At 36.6% G+C, this 19,591-nt stretch overlaps 1 protein-coding gene across 1 annotated transcript; it reads right to left on the reverse strand.

The window, feature by feature from the left end:
• Window positions 1–4,251: 4,251 nt before the first annotated feature.
• On the reverse strand, window positions 4,252–10,024 carry LOC311085666 (uncharacterized protein). Its single transcript, XM_084118239.1, has 6 exons — window positions 9,518–10,024; window positions 8,011–8,349; window positions 7,451–7,747; window positions 6,946–7,059; window positions 6,791–6,858; window positions 4,252–6,257 (listed from the first exon to the last, which is right to left on the reverse strand). The coding sequence occupies exons 1-6, from the start codon at window positions 9,558–9,560 to the stop codon at window positions 6,207–6,209; spliced, it is 912 nt and encodes a 303-aa protein (XP_083974365.1). The 5' UTR covers window positions 9,561–10,024; the 3' UTR covers window positions 4,252–6,206.
• Between the last annotated feature and the right edge of the window lie 9,567 nt (window positions 10,025–19,591).

Consider the following 19,591-nt stretch of genomic DNA (forward strand, 5'->3'; position numbering starts at 1 on the left):
ATCATCATAATGTACAGTTATGCTATAAAAAGGAAACATAGAAGGTCAAAATAAGAGGAAAGTGTGCTCTTCTGACCCAGGAAATCTGTACTAACACTGCCACATAATGTTTTAGAGATCTAGGCTGAGCATGTAATGAATCTTTAGCATCATTCATATATTTTGCATGAAGATACAACTGACCTGAAAATCTTAAATTATGCCGAAAAAGAGAAAGAGGTTAAAAACTTTAAAACAAATAATTACATATAGTAACGTAACGTTTTCTACTCATACTTAAGGTCATGAGCTTGAGAACATAAGTGGCCAACTGCCCAAATGCAGAAACAACAACCACATACATCCTATAATAGACAAGCTTTCATTTAACTGCTGTGCATTTACCAAAAACAAAACAAAACCACATGGGTTCAGTGCATGCGAAGACCCCTGTCCTATATAAACCAGACCACAGAAGATCTCGCTCTGACTCTGACACTGAGTGTGTCACAGTGCATGAAGAGCCTCATGTTGATTCCACTCAGAGTTAAAATAGACCATCTGAGGCCTTGAGCGAGTCACTGCAACTGCAGATTATCCTTATATCTCACTGAAAGAACATGTTTCTCCAGTTGTAAGAGCAATGAACTTTAAATGCATATCGTGGGAATGATTAGAAAAGGTGGCGAGGCAAATCAATCCTTTCGGGAACATTCAAATTTCATTCAGCCCTTGAGAAATCTTCTGTTAAAAAATGGTCTTTAATTATCAGCAATTTGATTACAAAATGAAATAATCTTGAATTGTGACAAATTGCACAAATTGCATTACACAATATACACTTCATTTGTAGCCTACACCACAACTTTCAAAACGACATATTAACCATTTTATCATGATGAAAAAGCAGTTATCTTTTTTCTCTCTCTGTCTCTCCCGTAATGCATTAGCTTGATGAAAGTAGCGTCATATCGACAAAACAGCCATGAAAGTCATAGGATTAAAACAATATGAACCCATACAGACTCTATATGAAGAGGCAATGATGAAGAGAGCGAGTATTAGTACTGACTCTGAACATCCTCTTTTTAGTAAATACCAGCCGCTGCCATCGGGAAAGAGACTGAGAATGCCAATATGTAAGAATAATAGACTGAAGCTTTCAATTGTTCCTGCCTCGGTAAAACTGCTGAATATGACCCGGAGCAATGCACCTATAACACATTAGCAGTAGCATTTTAATGTGTTAAGTATTTTACATATCTTTTATTTTATTTATTTTTTATACATTGGTGTGCTATGTATACATTGTTGTGTTGTGTGTTGTACTGTAGCACTTTGCCCAGGACAGATTTCCCTTCGGGGACAAATAAAGTTTATCCTTATCCTTATCCTTATAGTTCAGATTAAGTAAGTTCAGTGATGGTTCATTTTTGTTGTAAAAAAAGCTGGAGAAAACTGTGATGTCATCGTCCAGCTCAGTTCAGTTCTCATACAATGGTGTCAATAATATTGTTGAATATTAAATGTCCCCAACTAAGCGAGCCAAAACCCAAAGGCGACAGTGGCAAGGAACCAAAACTCCATCAGGAGACAGAATGGAGAAAAAAAATGTGAGAGAAACCATTCACAGAGCCAGTTCTCCTCTGGCCAACGAGCAAACAGTGTATGAATATGATTTTATGATTATGATTCAGGCAGCATTACAGCTCAGAAGTCAAATTGGATCAGAACATTCAGAATATTTATATATCAGCCTTCTTCCTACACCCCATGATGCTTTATGCAAATTATGGGTGTAACTTCCGTTAAACTGTAAAAAATCTCTGAAAGATTCAACCTTTTTTCATATTGTTACAGTTATGCCGTAGGTATGTTAGGAAAAAAGACAGGTGGATATTGTTTCAGGTCCACCATAAGTGCATGTTTTAAAGAAATTAAATTTGGTGAGAAGTAACAAATCCAGTCTCATTTATCTGCTTCCTATCCTCACACAAGGACGAGGCTTGTGTATTATTTCTATCAAATGAATATTCTATGAGAGATTAAATAACATCATCTCATTGAATCACCCTTGTCGTGTTTCTTCCTCCAGGACTAACCATCACGTCTGAAAAGTGATATATGCACACCTGGAGTTTATATCTGGAATCCATCCACACACACATCAAACATCTGCGGCTCATGATGATATATAATCAACAGAACGAGAATGAGGAGGGGGAGGGCTTTATTTCCAAAACAGCGCACAAACTGAATCTACAATAAGGAACAAAGTCCAAAGGACAGAGCAGCTGTCACGCAACTCAATGGAGCTTTTGATTGGAGGTTTAAGCTAAAAAAAAAAAAAAAACGTGAGACTGGTGGAAAGCACCTAACACTATTCAGCATCATTTCATTAAACTCTAAACCTCTTCAGGTGCAAAATGATCACATCCAATACTCAGGTCATCTTACAATGATTATTGTTTGTTTTGATGTCCTTTTATCCTCCTGTTCTCCTGAGATGTTCAGTTCATCATATATTGAGCTTCACTGATGTCTATTGATAGTTCACAGCTGTCACTGTTCTGTCCACACTCAATAAGGATATCTATAAGGAAGGAACATTCACCATTACAAACAGATAACCTTCTGTGCTGCTGAAAGTAGGCCTTCAGACCTTCATCTATTCATGAATGTGAAATATTTAAAGTAAAATCAGTGTTTGCTGACCTGTGGGAGATCTCTCATCTGAAGACAGTAGATGATCTGTGTGTATTCTGACATGCTTTGCTGTTCTGTGAATGTCAGGTCTGCAAACACAAACACATGAGCGGAAATTACCGTTGAGTAATAAAAACGCCATTATCTCTGCGTCGCTTTTACAACATTTCAAATCCCTCAGTTCTTGCCACACTGTAAAAAAATTATATGATCAATAAGTTATAACAACATGTGTTTTCACGTTGCTTTAACTTTTTTTTAACAATTTTCAACTTTTTTTAAAGTTATAGAAGATTCAACTCAAGTCAGTTTAATGTAATTTAAGTTTAAATGACTTATACTTCCAAGTTTATTGTGCTTAAAAATTTAAGGCAGCAACTTACAGTAGACATGACAGGTCTAATATATATAAACACTTAAAACGGGCAAACTATAGTGAATCAACTGTAATATACAACGTTTTGGAAGAAGGATTGATAGTGTATTGACTCACTTTGTAAATTCTTTTAATTTTGTAAATTTTGAACAAGTTACATGTGCTACCCTGGAAATTCAGAGTTCTCGCGAGAGCACAAATTGAATTTGATTAGCAAGTTAATCTGGCGTTGACTAATGATGCTCATTAAATATGCCCCTAGATCTGGGCTGCACCAATCACAGCGGGTTATCTGATATAGGCGGGCCAGAGGCGAGCTAAACAGATGACGACAGCGCTGTGACGTCGAAGTCATTAGTAAACATTGAAAGATGGCTATGGATGAACACCAGTTGTTTGAAACGGCTTTGGCCGCTACAATGAACAACTTAGACTTGTTTTTTAATCTAAAAGAGGAACAGAAGACAGCATTCGAATCGTGGAGTCTGAATTTCCTGGAGCAACATATGAGTATAACAGCAGACGTGAACACCAACAGACACATTGTCGGAATAAAATATGAACGATGGCTCTGTTCTGTATTGATCATAAAGAGAAAATCTTTCCGTCTTTCTGTTATGAATTCAGACAAAAAAAGGATATAAATAAAAAAAAAAATCAGTCCTACAAACAGATCAGTAATATGACCGCTAACATACCTGCACATGTGTAACAGAGTCGACTGATGTCCAGATGTGTGGTCTGGTTTCTGATGGGATTGTTGAGCACACAGCTGTAAGTGTTGTTATCCTGATATTCCACCTCCAGAGGTAGAGAGAGACTGATGCTGAGATCAGACACACTGATGCTGGACAATACACTGATTCCTTTGTACCAGGAGAGAGTCACATCACTCACATTCAACACTGAACACACCAGTGAACATCTGGACTCTGATGATCTTGATGATGATGATGATGATGATGAACAGCACTGTGAAGAGTTACTGGTAATGACAGGAATGGGTAGATAAGCTGCAAAACACACATAAAAACAATGAATGTTAAAACAACTCAAATGAAAATAATGCAAAGCATTGTCTGAATGTAACTTGTTTTTTTTTTTAAAGAAAGTAAGTCAAGAACATAGAACGTATTATAATTAATTATAACGCTAATTACATTTACAATGAACAGTTTACTCACCAACATAGACAGTAACATTGAATCTCTTCAGTGTTTTTCTACTGCTGATGACGGTCAGTTCATAAAGTCCAGTGTGTTCAGATCTGATGTTTCTGATGGTTAGAGATCCAGTTTGACTGTCCATCTGGAGTTTGTCTCTGAATCTTCCATCATTACTGACAAATATATACCGGTAGTTCATTTGGTCTCTTCTAAAGATTTCAGCTATTCGAGCGTTTTGAGGTCCAAACGTCCACAGTAGTATCTGATCATCTCTCTGTACTTGAACATCAGAGTTTAGAGAGACAGAATCTCCCTCAGTCACTGACACTGACTTCACTTCATCAGTTTCACCAAACACACCTGAAACAGGAAAATAAAATCTTAAGAGTGCAGTTTGAATTAAAATAGTCTAACTCAAATTAAACATGTCAAACACATCCATAAATACATAAAGTTAAATGAAATCCACTTACAATTTGTGACACACACACATAGACAGAAGACGGCAGCGTTTGACATCATATTCAAAATGTCTCTGAAAGCAACACACTCCTCATAGTGCTGTGGTGTGATGAACAACAGAAGTTCAGGAAATATCCAACTACACACTCCACTTTCTAAAACTCTCAAAGGAAATTGTAAAATCCTTCTAAATCCTGAACAAAGTAAAACACACTGAACAACTGCACACGTCTAATAAGACACACAAAGGTTTGTCGAGTAAAATGTTAAACTGACCTAAAAAACAGACCAAAGGTTTTACCGCAGATGTGAGCGTCAGAGCATGAAACTTGAAGTGAAAAAAACAGACAAGACAACAGATACTTTTCTGATTTTAGAGGTTTAAAATAATAAATAATATAATGTGTATTTTAATACAGAAGCGATCTCAAGGATCTTCAGTGTGTTTCTGCTTCTCTTGCATACAAAAAAAAAAAAAAACCCTTCTGTGAAATCAACAGATCTTTAACCCACTGTCAAGTTAACATAGAAACAACAGGATCACACAACCAAAAATAATGTCCGATGCTGGGATTTATAAAAAAAATAAAAAATAAATACAATGACCTTGAATAGCCTTGCATGCACTATATGAAGGACACTGCGTTACCCACCTCACCCAGTGTGTCCAACTTCATACTTATAAGTTTAGTGGAGACAAACACAATCAGTAGTGAAAGTTGAAGAAATGTTTATTTCACAGCAAATACACAAAACACAGCATACTGATTACAACACTGTTATAAAATACAGTACTGTACACTGAAAACTTTTGTAAAAAATAAAATAAAAAAATAACACTTTAGCATGGCATTACATCAGCCTACTATTTAACATCACTTAATGGCATTGAAGCATTCAGTAGTGTTGTCTATTTGCAATATCTTCTTGCCTGGTGATTACATTACAACGTTTAATGTGTAAATGTTTGTACCATAGCCTATACACTGACATGACAATAATAAAAATAATCTCAGATTACCATTATGAGATATTTTCCTCAGATCTTCCATCTTGTCATTAATGGAGAAATAAGCTTTTGCTCCTCAGGTTGTGCAGTTACAGTTATGTACAGTAGCAGCAGAGACTAACTTGACCTTGATCCATGATAACCAGCAAATCCAGTACATGAGGTTCTTGTAAGTCTCACTCACAGTCAGCAGAGGGAGCCCTTGGCTAACTCATATTCAACAGGCTACTAAATGCATGTTGCTCTCATTACACATACTTCACAAGCGAAATCTTGATGGTTGCATCTACTTTTCTGAGTTTACTTCTTTCTCTTTGTCCCTTTTTGTCCTGACTCTTGGAATAGGATAGTATCATGCTGTATAATAATACTAACAACTAAGTATGCAAACCAGCTCTACTCGTCTAGACATGACTGAGTAATGGACTGAGTAATGAAGCAGGTGTGCTTCAACATGCTCTGTCTGTACTTTAATAAGAGAGCTGTACAATAACAGACTGTGTGCTCATCATCTCAAAACAACTGTTGAATACTCTGTCTGATCCCGGATATTTGTGTCCTGTAAGAAAAGAAAGAAAAGAAAGAAAAGAAAGGAAGTCAAGAAAGAGAGCTGATACTACTATGCATGCTTAATGCAGAAAGATGAAAGAGCAAATTCACAAAACAATATAAGCTATAAAGAAGATGTAGCACAAATGTTCCACAAAGGCTGTTAAAATGGGGAATTAAATATATTAGAGAATTCATTGTATCACTATCAATAGAATCCTACATCTAGTCAAGAGCTTCACTATCATGTAAGAACATGCACAGAATTCACTGAAGAACTGAAGACTAAAGCCGAGTGACGCGTAATGCACCACCATCAGCATATCATTGAGGTTGATGTGCGAACGCAAACCATGTTTATGGTAAAAAAAAATTGATTACCTAGGCCACAAGCATCAGCAAAATAAGAACAATTATTCATGACGTCTGAGTGTTAAATTATGCAACGTCATGCATATAAAAAGCAGCCACAAGCAGATATGCAAACAAACAATACTGACATAGTAGTTTTCTAACAGCAGACAAATAAAAAACGTATCTTACCGTATCTGAAGCTCTGTGTGTGGTAAATGTTGCATCAGTATAACTGACCTCTTCCTCGGTTGTCTGAACTGTTTAATAATCAATTTAGAAATGAAAAAAATTGTTGGCACTACTTCTGCAAAAAATATACATTGCAATCATTCGCTAATACTTGCCTTTTTTTTCCACCCGTTTGTGTTTACAGCAACAATACATCAACACAGCCCCCGCTATGACCACTACCAGCAATACAGCAATTATCAGCTCTGTGAGAAATAAATGACTGGCTCCTGCAATGCATAAGACAACAACATCATTACTGTAAATAAGTAAAAAAAAAAAGAAAAAAAAATACACAAGGGGGACAAGCAACTTAACTGGATACAGGTAAAAACAATGAATGGAAACCATGGAAACAAATAGACATAACAAAAAAACACAGGAAACTCTAACTCAGAAATGATAGAAATAAGAAAAAACTTATAAATCTCAGAGCAAAAAATGATCAAACTTGGCTGTGACAATAAGAATATATCCATAAAATGTTTGTTATGTAATGGGGAAAATGCTATCAAATGCACCAAACAGGGTGTGATTAGAAAATGCTTAAATGTGTGAATTGCATGTGAATGTGTGCAATGTTCAACTACAAGATGCAGAGTTTGTCGAATGCTGACACACCTGGACACGTCCGACAGAGATCAGTGATGTTGAGATGTGTAGTTCGGTTGGTGAATGAATAAGACACGACACAGCTGTAGGAATCATCCAGACACTGAATCTCCAGAGGTAGAGAGAGACTGATGCTGAGATCAGACACACTGATGCTGGACAATACACTGATTCCTTTGTACCAGGAGAGAGTCACATCACTCACATTCAACACTGAACACACCAGTGAACAATTCTGCTCTGATGATCTTTCTGACACTGAAGGTTTTTGTGGAGAATCACTGATGACAGGAACAGTTAAAAGAGCTAAAAAAATAAAGACATTTTGTTTTAGGAAGAATCAGTCATTAAGATGTCTCTAAAGATTCTCAATATAAAAATACCAATGCATCTTAATATGCTCTAAAACTAATACTATAATAAGGCATGAACAATGGCAACTTGACAGAAGTTTTTCGATATACAAATTAATAGACATTTTTCAAATTTTTCTAAAGAATAATGCAGACACTAACAGCCTTCAATCATCCACATACAAGACCAAAATAAAGAATTTATGATTTACTCACCATAGACAGCAATATTGAAACTCCTGTATTTGATCCCTTCATTGATGACCTGTAGTTTATAAAGTCCAGAGTGTAATGTGTTGATGTTTGTGATGGTCAGAGATCCTGTCTTCTCATCTATCTGTAATCTGCCTCTGAATCTCTCATTATTACCACTATCATATATAGAGATGATCTGTTTATAGATTTCAGCGATACGAGTCTCGGAATTTTTAAGTCTAAATATCCACAGAATATGTTCATCTCTCTGTATTTCAGAAACATTAGTGTGTAAAGTGACAGAATCTCCCTCCAGCACTGATATCGTCTCAGTTTCATCTGTATAAACACCAGACACACCTGGAACAAAACAGTCAGCACAACATAGTCACAGATTATTACATATCTTTCAGAGTTTATTTGGAGAAAGACAAAATAAAACACCAGAATAATTTCTTAAACCTAAGATTTTAAACAAAGTACATAAAAGCCAAAGATACAACAACAACAAAAAAGCATAAAGCTTCATCCGGACATTACAATAAGCTGCACCCTAATGAAATAAGATCATCTTAGATCATCTTACCATTTCGTCCCCTTGGAATTATAAGGTTCTATCTGACATTTTTGTCAAAATTTAGTTATTCACATATTCTTATTCTGCTGAACTAGTTCAACTGAGTGATGGGGAAATTGACAACTCCATTTAATTAAGTTGACCTAATGTGGTATTTTCATTGAATAAACTTAAATGTTTAAGTACAGATAAATTTAAACTTCAAAAATAGACTAAATTCAAACTTTCCAGTTTGTATTTTGTTGTTTACTTGTATTAAATAAATTATGAATCATTACATCACCAAACTTTATTAAGGTTACACAACATAGCTGAACTTCTAAAATGTATATTGAAATAACATCATATTAACATTTAATCAATAAAAAATATAAGTACAAAACATTCATTTAAAAAAAAAAAATCAATTTGCGTCCAGTTAATCATCCCCCAAAAAATACGAGTCACCTTCACTGGTAAGTAAAGAAGTAGTTTCAAGAATTTTACATTATATTATTAAATGTTTTAGAGGACCTTTTAGATCGCATAAGGCCATACCAGGCAGTTTGGAATTGAAATATATTATATTTGTAAGGAAAAGAGTTAGAATTATCTAAATATTTGCAATTTTGGATGATTTTGTTATGCCCTTATAAGATTAGAAATTCACCTAAAATATCTGCACATGATCTGCACATTTTCTATAATATTTCTGAAAATGTTTATTGATATTGTTATAGTGTCCCATTTTAAGCAGGAAAAACAACACAAATATTTTTTCCCCCATTTATATTATATTGCGTAGCATATAAGATTAAAAGTGTAATTGACCATATCAGAACAATTAAAAGCACACTGTAAAGAACAACAACATGTTTGTCGTCTAGGCTACGTGTTTGTCGTGTAATTTGCAAGAACTATGAGACAAGACCATTCAAGAACTAAAGACATAAACAAAAATGCGTAACTTACCCTCTAAAAGTAATGAGCAAAAAAATAAAGATGTGTAAACCATCTTCTTTAACAGCTCAAACAGTTTGTAAGCATAAAACGCAACATTATGCAACACTATTCTAGTTGTCTACGTCTTTTCCATAGACGGTAAGAAAAGAAGTTCGCTTTTCTGATGGAAAAGGAAAAAGAAGCAGGCTAATACTTCGAGGGACTCAATTGTGCGCAAATAAAATATTTCAGAGCTGAATAAATTCCTGCGGTTAAAAACCGTTGTTTATTTCGTGGCAAAGAGCGCTCATTTACATGATTACGGACCCTGTATTTTGTCAGACAATTCTTAGGGAACCTTTAGGTCAGAGTTATACTCCATTCAGCGTAGATCTGAATAACAGTCCGAGATGCGCTTTGTCTGAAATGTAGGCGGAGATTCTGCAGTCAGGGGAGGAGTGAAACAAGTGCAGGAAAGACGGACAAATTCTGTCTTCTCACAGTGGATCACACCTCCATTAAAGGCAGTCAGATATCGCTGCTAATGTTGTCAATACGCTGAATGTAATTTATGTTCTGTTGCTTTTATATAAAAAAAATATGACGAACAAGACAAGTATTTAATTACATTCGAAAGACATGTTTGTCAATCATTTTTACCTAAATACAGACATAGCCTATATATATATATATATATATATATATATATATATATATATATATATATATATATATATATATATATATATGTATATATATATATATATATATATATATATATATATAGAGAGAGAGAGAGAGAGAGAGAGAGAGAGAGACTATTTTTAGAAATATGACAACTATAACTTAACACAGAGATAGCACTGCCAGAGAGTTTGGAAATATCCGCACATAATTTATACACATAAAACAGAATATCAGAGTTTTAAAGTCAAACCTTTTAAAAGAGATCAATAAATCACTTTTTTTTTTAAACCAAAGTATTAAGCTTTGTCACCAGAAAGTCGTTTCTCATCCTGCTTTAAAGCCGGGTGCACACTGTACGATTTAGGCCATGATTTAGCCGTCTGAGACAAATTTAGCAAATCCTAAAACATTACGATTGTTTAGATCCTGATCCTATGCTAAAATCAGTTGTGTGCCATTTGCATCAGACGTTCAGTCAGCGTTCTGTGGCCGTGATGTCTGAGACATATGCGTACCCTGCAAGGGCGTAGATTTGGTTTGAACATTGGGGGGGTTGAAGTTTGGGTCTGCATATTTTTCATGTGATCATGGTATAAATATTGGGGGGGTTGTAATGCATAGTTTTAAATATTGGGGGGGTTATCTCCCCCCCAACCCCCCCACAAATTACGCCCCTGGTACCCTGATATCAGCAACGGTTTGACTTTCAGAGTTGCCAAGTCCATGTATAATACAAGACTTTGGGCTTATTTTTTCAAGAAGTTGCTTATAGAAATAATTTGAGATAATTAAAATTGGTCACATTGTAAATCAATCAAATATTTGATATTCTTAAAGGTAGGGTTGACAATTTCGGTTAGAGACCCAGGACCCGATGTGATGAAAGAAGACCTGGAGCCATAATTATAACAAATTGAAGAAAAAGTTTACTGAAGAATAGTTTGCAGTTTCATCAGCAGAAGCCAGCTTCAAGCCTCTCAAGGAGTTCGTAGGCCATCTGCATACATTCCATTTACATCCACAATTATACCATAAGTAGTCACTACAGGTTAAATAATTAGCTAGAGTAGATAAACAGTGAATTTCACACATGAACAGAGATAGTCAGAAGCACATCTGCATCGAGTATGCTGACACCAAAGCCTCTGACTTAGTAAACTTACACCGGACTGACATCCTAGACGCCAGATTGTCGAGCACAACAAGTCATCTCTTCTCCCCAAGGTGCAAGGTGTTCACCTCAGACAGCATGAACAGCTTCTCTAAGGTTGAAGTTGGTTGAGCAAGAGCTCTAATCAAACACTTTCCACACTAAACACTATATAAAGTATAAGTTGTACTTTTCTCTCAGTGAGAAGTACAGACAATTGTGTGCTCTCAAAAAAATATGGAGAGCGCACATTTCATTAAAGGGATACTTCAGGATTTAGCATTAAGCTTTGTATCAGTAGAAAACCTGTAGTATTTTCAAATTACCATGCTTTCCTCCCTCATATCCCCCTGAGACAAGAGATTTCTGTATTTTTTGTCTGGAAAAAATCCAGACAAGGATTTTTTGGCCAGAGGCTAAAGACTACAGCCAGTAGTAGGGGCTGTCCCACATGTTTTCAACCCGCCCATAGATGGTGGGATCTCACTCACAGAATGTACAAACAGTGTCAGCCGTCTTTTATTTGGAAGCTAAGCTAACAGGTTCTTATTCTGTGGAGAAAGCTGAGTAGTAGGGGTTACCATACATCCTCGTCCAAAATGTCCGGGATTCAGCTTTGCTTTCCGCAGTCGCCATTCATTGTTTTCATGCACACCTTTTGTTTCAATCTAACTGAATTCATTACGATTGGTGAATCTGAATGTAGTGTTTACATGAACGCTAAAAAAGTGATAGGTGGATGTGCGTTTTATCATTGCTAAGAAAATACCCGCTCCTCCGTGAGAGATACGAGACCGGTGCGTCTGACAGCTCATCAGTAATCACGCCACCGGCCTCGCGTCGTTCGCCCATGGCCCTAGCCTCGTCCTGCTCGCCACAGTAAACATGATGAATGGCGACTGTAGAACACAAAAGCCGAATCCAGGACATTTTGTGCGATCTCAAAAACCCGAGCAGACTTGTCACGGAGACTCACTAGTAGCTTAGCTTTGTTGTTTAACTGCTCTCTAACCCATAGACAGTAAAAGAAATGGACACAGCGACCCCATTGGATTCAACGGAGAAAAGTGAAGTCAATTAGAAACTCTTACTTCCTGATGGTTGAGCGTACTGCGCAGACTCAAACTGAGCTTGACGACGTAGATGTGACGTGAGCAAACCGTCTGTCTTCTAGTAGCTGTGCCAAGAGAAATCTGAATCATTCCCTTCCGAAACTTGCAGAGACGGAGAGTGTGAGTAGGAGCTGTCCATGAGCTAGGAGCAGGAGAAACTTTTGCTAAGTATTATGATTAATTATTTTGTCATTTTGTCTCCACGTCCCCCCGATTGCTCGCAAGCTTCTCCTCCTGTCCATTCGGTAATTTCTCTACTGTGCGACAGAGAGTCGCGTGGTTATGACGCAATCGTTAGCCTATTTTTACAAAAATTGCTTCAGGGCCATAACGTTAGATACAAGGTAATGGAGCCTTTTATACATTGTTGTGTTTCTTTAGAAATAAATAATGGACAAATGGAGTCTTTAAGTGCCTCAGATGTAAAGTTATTCGCTGTCCAAGTGACGCCAAAATGAATGGGAGTCAATGGAATGCTAACAGCAGGTGGGGGTCCACTAATCAATGGTGGCGCCCAGGGAAGCTTAAATTTTTTTATGAAACAGTGCTCTAACCGGTAGGCGTGGCTTGGGAGTGGCCTCCTAGGGCAGCAAAGCAAGTGCATTCTGGGAGTTGTTGTCTTTCATCCACATGAGCCAAAAAATACATTTTCTGGCTTTTCTCATTCTAGAAGGCTCCAAATTCAAAAATAATTTCACATTTCTTCTACATAAATGACCCAATTTAAATACACATTCATCTTTCCAGAGGTGAAGTATCCCTTTAAGTAGACTACATAAAATCTCATAAACTTGATAAAATCTCATCAAATAATTTAATATTTAGAAGTATAAAAATTGATTAATAACTTACTAACAACCGCTCAAAAGATATACATTGAAGCGGCAGTGGATTCCAGAATCCAACCCTTCACAAGTTAGCATTGCAAGCATGAGATCCCACCCTCCCTTCACAATATCTCCAAAGCCACGCCATCTTCAGAACACATGAACTCACACCGAGTCTGCAAAGTGTCACGAGGTTAAATTACCTCATGTCTCAAACAACATAACATTACAATAATAATGGGTGCACGGAGGTAATGAAATACATATGTTGACAGGCAGGTAGGACAGCCTTTCATTGCATTTTTTGGTCCTGAGATTTCCACAAAAATATATATGTACATGTTTTTATGTTTAGACGACTTATATTATTGATTGCTATCAGGAGTTTCAAACAGTATAACAAAAAGTGTTTATAATAGATTGCCCTCCCACTACCTCTGTTGCTGCTCTGATGGTCTCCATTATGAATGGCTCAGTTTGTTGTTAGGATGACAGTCTAAAAAATTACATTTTAGGCTGGTTTGCCTCAGAAGTCTAATCGTCAATCACAAAATGATGGCCAACCAAAACCAATTAAAATGGCGGGCTTAGGCCTACTGTTCACAGGGCGTTTCCCAATTTTGGGGCGTTTTTCAACCTCTTTGGCTGCTTTGCTAAAATCGAGTGGGAGATTCAGAAAAACACTGAGAGAGATTTAATACATATGAATGCAAGAGATTTGCTGTAAACTAGCAGTTATTTCATGTTTCATTTGTGTGAACTGAATTCTGAAAGTGATTCCAGTGATATGGTTCCTCTGTGTTATCATTATAGAGCTGTTGTAGGGTTTGGGCTAATCTTTTCCATTTAAATGGATTTTTTAAAACTACTTTTTATCGTTATCCTTATAGTTATCATCCTTGATGTGAACGGGCCTTTGGTGTTTATAGTATGAAATGCAGTGACCTTAATGAATGCAGTGACCTTAATGAATGCAGTTCACACAGAATGCTTTTTTAATCTTAGAAACATGAGACGCAGTGCATTGAATGGAATGAAAAAACGTGCAGTTCAGTCCACGTGAAAGATGAAGATCATGACCGGCAAAGCCGATTTGGCTCTTATAAACATTGTTGTATTGATATTTTCAACATTAGTTTGCTGCCAGGCTGTTTACTCTGATGTTAAAGTTGAGGGACAAACCGTCCTGTTCTTTAACCCACCAAACCACCCACCCACCCACCCACACCCACTCCACGGATGTACCCTATACAATCAGTAGCCTTGGGTAAGACCACAGAACATCTCACTTTGACTCAGTAACTTAGCTGGAAAGTGCCACTGTGCACGAAAAGCATCTTTATTTTGATCACTGCAAAAAAAAAAAAAAGTACATTGTTTAAGAAATGTGCAACACAAAATGCACAAAACTGAGAAATTGCATTGCAGAGTACTGAAACTGACTTTACATTTGCACACTGAATTTAAGTATATTTATTCCATTTGCGATTCCATTTGTGACGTACAGCTGTTTTTGTCCATACAAAGAAAGTAAATGGGATCCAAAACTTTAACCACTTTTGACTTTAATTGTACAGATTTTACACAGAGTCATTTATGTAAATATCTTCTGATTAAGCATATTAAGATTCTTATTAAGATTACATGAAATTAATGTTCATTTTTTGAGTGAACTGTACCTGTAAGAGAATGGAAAAAATTGTCTGTGTTGCGAGACTGGCATTTCCTCCATCTCTCACTTTCAAACCACATCCTGTGAGACTCATGTTATGAAAAACCAAGAAAAACCAAAATCTTATCAGATTCTCAAAAAATGTTGTCTTTACAAAAACATGTACAAAAATAAATTATACCTTAGTTTTTATACTTGCATTAAACAAAATGAAAACAATGAAAACAATAAGTACATTAAAATACAAAAATAGTCAATTTTATAGTGTAGAAGAAAGAGAACATCTTGTTTTACATGCATTTGACATTTAAATATTGAAATAATAAATAATCTAAACCGTTTTGTATTAAAAACAGGTTAGGTTATATAATAATGCCTTGGGAAATATGTTTTAATATATTTTGAGTAAGACAGAACAAGCAATAAAATAAGCTGAAAATAACAAAAATAAAATCAAGGTATTTTCTTTGAGCATTTTTTATGAAAATATTATTTGTTGGTAGCCTATGCTAAACTCAAAAACATGTTTACACAAATGAGCTTTATGCCAAATACTGAATAGACACCATGAATTGATAACTAGACATAAATGGAAACAGCCCGAGGTCAATCCATACTTTAAATGCTGAGTTCAGAGTCAAGAAAACCCTCCTCTGCTGTCACTAAAAATGTGCCAAAAAACATGTTTATCAGTCAGTTATTACAGTTATTAAACAGACTGTTGGAGTGGAGTTAACACAAGGCCAAGTAAACACTTCAGCTATATATATAAAAAAAACAAAACAAAAAAAACATGCAAATCAGACTTTTATGATCTACCTAAAATTTTGGTTTCCCAGGTTGAAAGCACAATAAAATTTGCTATGCAAAGTTAAACTTAAGCGGTTATGCAAAGTTTATGCAAAACAACCATTCATTTTTTTTTTTTAAATGCATGGCATAAAATCTAAATCTACAATCTAAACTTATTCCAAATGCAAATTCTCAACAATAAAGTGACTAACTTTTGCCATGGCATTTGTTGTAAAACCATGACAATATAAATTATAATAAATTATAATAATTATTTTTATATATATATTTTTTTATTCATAATGACAAACGCAACGTGAATGCATGAATGTCGCTTCTCCTTCCTCACTCACACTCTGGACTACATTTCCCACGTTCCCAGACATTAAATGTCCAGTTTTCAGATAATAAAATTCACATATTAAAGTGAATTAAATGTTGTTATAGTAATAATAATAATAATAAGTAAATGCTGGACTAAATATTGTTAGTAAATGGACTTGAACGTCCATAAACCAGTCGAGTAGTGGTCTGGGTTCAAACATTTCGACATGCAAAAGTGCAGCATTCACGTGACGTGACTTGACTGGAAAGAAAGCGAGGCTTCATTGATCACGTGTTTCTGAAAACAATACTCATGAGAAATTGCTCTGCGTCTCGACAAGCACGCTTTGAAGCTTCAGTGTCACATGTAACATCACTATCTCCAGCGTCTCCAGTTCTTCTACCTGCGTGTATTATAAGATTACCTTACCGCCATCAAGTCGAGGTATGTGTATCCTTAGTCATCTCCCTCCCCATCAAAATCCACGATCTCCACCTTCAAACTGCAAAAAGAGTAGGCTAACCAAATGTCAACAGAACATAAGCGCCTCAGTTGCACCAATTGGGAACAATTCTAATCTGTTATTAATTATTTTCATTAAAATATTACTCTTCCGTAGTGATTGAAAGTTCAAGAGGAGCATATAATCTAATCGTGCCAAGTTCAATTGATTCAAAGTTTCAAAAGCTTTGTTTATCTTGAAGAGTTCAGGAACAGCACATAATGAAATTAAAGTCCAACTGAAATAAAAATTGACCCTATTTACTTTGTTAGCGCATATTACTAGTCTTGTGGTGAAAAATTAATCCGTGCAAGTTAATACACAGAAAAAAATTGTTTGCCGTGGTAATCTTTAATCAAAGTCTGAAAAGTTACTTCCGGTCTGGAATGGCGTTCCTTCTCTGATTTAAAGAGTTCCTTTATTTAGTTTAAGACTCCATTGGTCCATTATTTATTTCTAAAGAAACACGAAAATGTATAAAAGGCTTCATTACCTTGTAGCTTATGGCCCCGTAGAAGCAATTTTTGTAAAAATAGGCTAACGATTGCGTCATAACCATGCGACTCTCTGTCGCACAGTAGAGAATTACCGTATGGGCAGGAGGAGAAGCTCGCGGGCAATTGGGGGGGCGTGAAGGCAAAATGACAAAATAATTAATCAGAATACATAGCAAAAGTTTCTCCTGCTGCTAGCTCATGGACACCTCCTACTCACACTCTCCATCTCTGCAAGTCTCGGAAGGGAATGATTCAGATTTCTCTTGGCACAGCTACTAGAAGACAGACGGGTTGCTCACGTCACATCTACGTCGTCAAGCTCAGTTTGAGTCTGCGCAGTACGCTCAACCATCAGGAAGTTAGTGCTTCTAATTGACTTCACTTGTCTCCGTTGAATCCAATGGGGTCGCTGTGTCCATTTCTTTTACTGTCTATGTGTAGGCTTGACGGCTTGGGTTGGGAACCACTCCCCTCAAACCGTTAGTCTGCTATAGAGCTGGTAAGTCCCGCCCATCCGTAAAACTGGACCTCTAGGTTGAAAAATCGTCAATGCAAGTGAATGGGAGAAAATAATTATTTTCTGGTCCCGTTTGAATTGTGCCATGAATGTGAACATATGTTGTCTGTGAATTTTTTATATAACTTTTCATGTTACGAGTTTGACAGTATATGGTATGATTCTTCGGCTAGCAGTTGTGGAAAAGACATAACGAGAAAGACTACCGGTACATGTCGCCTATGTGACGTCACCCCATAAAGTTGACTTACCCGTGGTTTTCGCCAACCTCAACGATTTTGTCCTCTCCCTGAAAGAAGGCGGTGAAGTGCACCAAAGACACAGCCATGTTTAGCGGGATCCGTGAGCTAGTGTCCGTGTGCTAGTGGTGTTGACGTTTCAAATGCGTCGAAAGCAGCGAGGAGTTGTAGTCCACAAAGTGCTCTCACACAAAGTCTAACCGTATCAAACTTTGTAGCATTCTTTACACGAAAAGTTATATAAAAAATTCACAGACAACATATGTTCACATTCATGGCACAATTCAAACGGGACCAGAAAATAATTATTTTCTCACATTCTCTTGCATTGACGATTTTTCAACCTAGAGGTCCAGTGGGGTTAGCGGAAGGGGCGGGACTTACCAGCTCTATGAGCAGAGATGGAGAGGAGGAGCACTAGAGTAAAACCCTGCCCTCTGTTCAATATTCCGTTTCACTGGGAAATACGTCACAACACTGGAGAAAAGTCGTTTGCAACTTCCGGTTCACGCAGACTTTAAAGGGTCATGAAACCCCCCTCTTTCAGCTGAAGTCTAGCTCATAATCTTTTTGAAAAATGCAACTTAAATGGGCGTGGTGGCTGTGAGAAGAAGGGAGGGGGAGTTGGTGTGGTCAAAGCCAGTGGCCAATGCATATCGACCGTCACTGTCAGTGGTAAAACGTGAGGAAATGCTAGATTTTTTATAGCTGGCAAAGTTAAAGTCTAATGAAATACACTGACACCTTATTTTTGTCCTTAAAAAGTAACTGAATGCCCTGCTACACATATTAGCCTACTACAGTAATCATTCTATTTAAAACATATACATGTAGGCTACATGCATATCGGCCATTATAAAATATATATTTGTTTATATACACTAACACTATAAATGCATATATTTGAAAATAATACATTTTCCGCTTAAAAAAAAAAAAAAACGTTCCGTAAATAGCCTAGACGACACGCCCCCTAAACCCACTAAAGATGGACAATGAATGTGACATAAATTTGCACAAACTAAGCATGCGTTGATGTATTATCGAAATATCTACATTTTAATAACGAGTGATTATTTAACAAAAGGCAAGTAAAAACGGTCAGGGTTACATTTAGACACAAACACACACACACACACACCTCTGAAGCGATAGAAAAGTCCTAGGCTCTAGTGATGGGCAATCCGGCTCTTTTTCGTGAGCCGGCTCGTTTGACTCGGCTCACTGAAAAGAGCCGGCTCTTTTGACTCACAAACGGCTCTTTAAAAATATATGTTTTAACTCGCTGAAAGTCCACCGCACAACTGTGCAACGTGAATATTCACATTTGTAATTGTCCATAACAACCCAAAAACTTGTCTGCTTGCCTTGCACATCTAATTAATGGGCAAAGTTATAGCCTAACTGACTATTCTTCTTACCTTTTTTTATTTTATTTTATGGATGTTATTGAGCTTGTAGAAGTTTAGCTCTTGTGTTCTTCTAAACATCTTGCGGTGCAATTGCCCGATGTCATTTCTGAGTCATATCAGACCATAAACTATCTCTCTTTTAAATGCCTATTCCACGAGTGGTAGGCTACGATTGGCTGTTTTAAAATATAATTAATATCGAAACAAAAAACAAAATAGGGTTAGGCAGTCACATCTACGAGACGTTTAGCCCTCCTCCAATAGTAGGCTACTCACAGCTGGGCTCATAGCTTGCAGGTTTTGGCAATTTTTTTCATTTGACTGGTTCAACGGCCACCCGCCCGAATTTAATTAAAATATTACTTTTCGTCA

This window comes from Abramis brama (genome assembly GCF_963993115.1).
Source record: "Abramis brama genome assembly, chromosome: 6".
In the NCBI taxonomy this organism is placed as follows: Eukaryota; Metazoa; Chordata; class Actinopteri; order Cypriniformes; family Leuciscidae; genus Abramis; species Abramis brama.

Bases quoted from the DNA above. Each gene is read 5' to 3' on its own strand.
- LOC311085666 (XM_084118239.1), bottom strand. From the start codon at position 9,560: ATGGTTTACACATCTTTATTTTTTTGCTCATTACTTTTAGAGG. The intron at 7,060-7,450 runs GTGTGTCAGCAT...TATGCATTGCAG, and splicing joins TCTCTGTCGGACGTGTCCAG to GAGCCAGTCATTTATTTCTC. The intron at 6,258-6,790 runs GTAAGATACGTT...CTTTTCTTACAG, and splicing joins CACACAGAGCTTCAGATACG to GACACAAATATCCGGGATCA.